A 2,868-nucleotide genomic window follows, 5' to 3' on the forward strand; every position below is an offset into this window, starting at 1 on the left:
ATATATAAGGTAGGTATAGATATGGATATAGATGTAGATATAGATATAGATAGAGATAGAGATAGAGATAGAGATAGAGATAGAGAATAGAGAATAGAGATAGATATAGATGATTAGATGAAAAGGGCCTGATATGCCCGGACGGAAAAACGTTGCGATGAATGTCAGCAGTGGGCGGGCGGCGCATTGACGGAAAGTAGCGGCACCGATCGGCCACGGACACGCCCCGCACGTCCTTCCGACCGAGGTAATTTGCACGGTCGCCTCGCAGTCAATGCCATCAAATCATCGGGGAGAAGAATTAAATTAGCTCCGTCCGTCGCAGCGTACTTGGGCTTGGACACGAGCGAGGTCCCCGAGCTTTATATAACTCGGGCGGGCGCCATTAACTTCCTCATCTCCGTCCACAGCCACGCTCCCTAGCTCTCTTCTCTGCCAAGCTAGCTCCGCGGCCGTGCCGAGCGTCCATCGACGTGCGCCGCGGACGCGGTGGCCGGCCGGTTGGGGTGGCCGAGAGTGGAGGCCGAAGATGCTCCAGGCGGCCAGGTACCTGCTGGGCTCCCCAGGCGCCAGCGGGTTCGGCTCCAAGTCCACCGCCGAGGAGGTCACGGCCGCCTGCCCCGACCTCGGCTCCCTCACCGCCATCATCACCGGCGCCACGTCAGGGATCGGGGCGGAGACGGCACGAGTGCTGGCCAAGCGCGGGGCGAGGGTGGTCATCCCGGCGCGGAGCGTCAAGGCGGCCGAGGACATGCGCGCGCGCATCCTGGCCGAGTGCCCCGGCGCCGACGTCCTCGTGCTGCACCTCGACCTCAGCTCGCTCGCCTCCGTCCGGGACTTCGCCCGCCGCTTCCTCTCCCTCGGCCTGCCCCTCCACCTCCTCATCAACAACGCCGGCAAGTTCTCGCACGGCCAGCTCGCGCTGTCCGAGGACGCCGTGGAGATGACCTTCGCCACCAACTACCTTGGCCATTTCCTGCTGACGAAGCTGCTGCTGGGGAGGATGGCGGAAACGGCGGCGGCCACGGGAGTGCAGTGCCGCATCGTGAACGTGTCGTCCAGCGTGCACGGCTGGTTCTCCGGCGACTGGGCGGACTACCTCCAGCTCGTCACACGCCGCAAGATGTAAGCATCGCATCTTTCCTCCTCTTCTCTCGTTAACCAGTCGATCTTTCACCTAACTCGCCAATAGTTAATTAACCTTGGCATGTGCATGTGCACATACGTGCGTCCAGACCCTACGACGCGACGCAGGCCTACGCGGTGTCCAAGCTTGCCAATGTGCTGCACACCAAGGAGCTCGCCGCCCGCCTCCAGGAGATGGGCGCGGACGTGACGGTGAACTGCGTGCACCCGGGCATCGTCAGGACGCGCCTCAACCGCGACAGAGAGGGCCTCGTCACTGAATTCGTCTTCGTGCTGCTGTGCAAGCTGCTCAAGACCGTCCCACAGGTGGTTAATCTACGGTGCCGCCCACCTCATCTCTTCCTAATTAATCCCGGCCCTAGCTAGCTCCATGTGTCAGGCGGGCCCCAAGCCATGCATACGTCTCTGTTCTCGCCGCGCCGGAGGGCAAGGCTTTGCCTGCTTTTTCGCAGTTAATGCCCCGCCGCTTCTTACTGACGTACCCTTTGGCGTGCAGGCTGCGGCGACCACGTGCTACGCGGCGGTGCACCCGAGGCTGGCCGGCGTGTCCGGCCGCTACTTCGCCGACTGCAACGAGGCGCTGCCGTCGCCGACCGCCGCAAGCCGCCACGAGGCCGCGCGGCTCTGGCAGGCGTCGGAGGACATGATCTCTGCCTCAAGCAGTCAACCGGATAGGAACATTTGAGTATCCGACTACTCGACTTGGTGTCCATCAACCGTATAAACATCATATTCCTCGCTCGGTTCGTTCTGCTTCAAGCCAGGATGTAACATGCATATATAAATACTAGTACAAATGCCCGTGCTTTGCAACGGGCTAGAAACTCGCAATTCATCTGCTGGAATAGTAGTGGCTCATGGAATAGTTTGTGAAACGTTCTTATATTTTTTTTTTGAAAAACATGAATTTTAAAAGTGGAGTTTTTATTAAACATTTTTAAGTAGAGCCTGATCTGAACATTTTTAATATTCTGAATTTTCATTTTTTGTGAACACTTGTAAATGCATATTTTTTTCAAAAAAATTGTTTTTCCTGGAAAATTTGACCGGTTTTTAAAGAAGTAAACTATCTCCTTCTCTCTTTGCCCCGTTTTCTTTCCTAATCTCTTTGTCACTCTTTGGAATCCCCAATCCTTTGATATCCAGAAAACTCAAAAGAGTATATAAATCGGGATAATTGGATCTAAAATAACGATGTGGGATTATTGAATAGATGAATTAGCCGCCAATTATAAACGTGCATGCGATGTGGGATCCAGTCCTCCTCACGCTGCCCGCAGCTCTCTGCATCGAACAGGAAAACGAGAGCAGGAGGCGCCCCTGGCCCAACTCCATCCGGGCAGCTCGGCCTCAAGCCAGCTGGCCTGCACCCTCCCCACCGACCTGGGCTAAGCCCAGCTAGGTGGGCAGCCCAGTTCTAGCGCCCCGCCTTTGCACTATTGGGCCAGCCAATTTCGGTAAAAAAATAGTGCGCGACACAAAAAATAGTACCACCTCATGTACCACGGAAAAAAGATAAAATCACCGCGGGACGAAATCAAGAATATCACCTTTCTTTAATAATAGGTATAGATTTTAGCAGTAGCAGTAGGCCAGTAGCCAATTAGTGATCGTGTTTCTGTAAGACAGAGTTGGGCTGTGAGATCCTTGTGTATTATACCATATACTAGTAGAGTAGTAGACTAGAGGTTGATTGACTTGGTGGTCGGTGTAGAGGAATAT

The 2,868-nt window shown here is 54.8% G+C and overlaps 1 protein-coding gene across 1 annotated transcript; it reads left to right on the forward strand.

Annotated features, from left to right (window-relative positions):
* Window positions 1-198: 198 nt before the first annotated feature.
* LOC119292122 (short-chain dehydrogenase TIC 32 B, chloroplastic-like) lies at window positions 199-1,970 on the forward strand. Its single transcript, XM_037570949.1, has 3 exons — window positions 199-1,125; window positions 1,236-1,452; window positions 1,643-1,970. The coding sequence occupies exons 1-3, from the start codon at window positions 530-532 to the stop codon at window positions 1,829-1,831; spliced, it is 1,002 nt and encodes a 333-aa protein (XP_037426846.1). The 5' UTR covers window positions 199-529; the 3' UTR covers window positions 1,832-1,970.
* The last annotated feature ends 898 nt before the right edge of the window (window positions 1,971-2,868 follow it).

Source organism: Triticum dicoccoides, chromosome 4B (assembly GCF_002162155.2).
Source record: "Triticum dicoccoides isolate Atlit2015 ecotype Zavitan chromosome 4B, WEW_v2.0, whole genome shotgun sequence".
Classification (NCBI taxonomy): Eukaryota; Viridiplantae; Streptophyta; class Magnoliopsida; order Poales; family Poaceae; genus Triticum; species Triticum dicoccoides.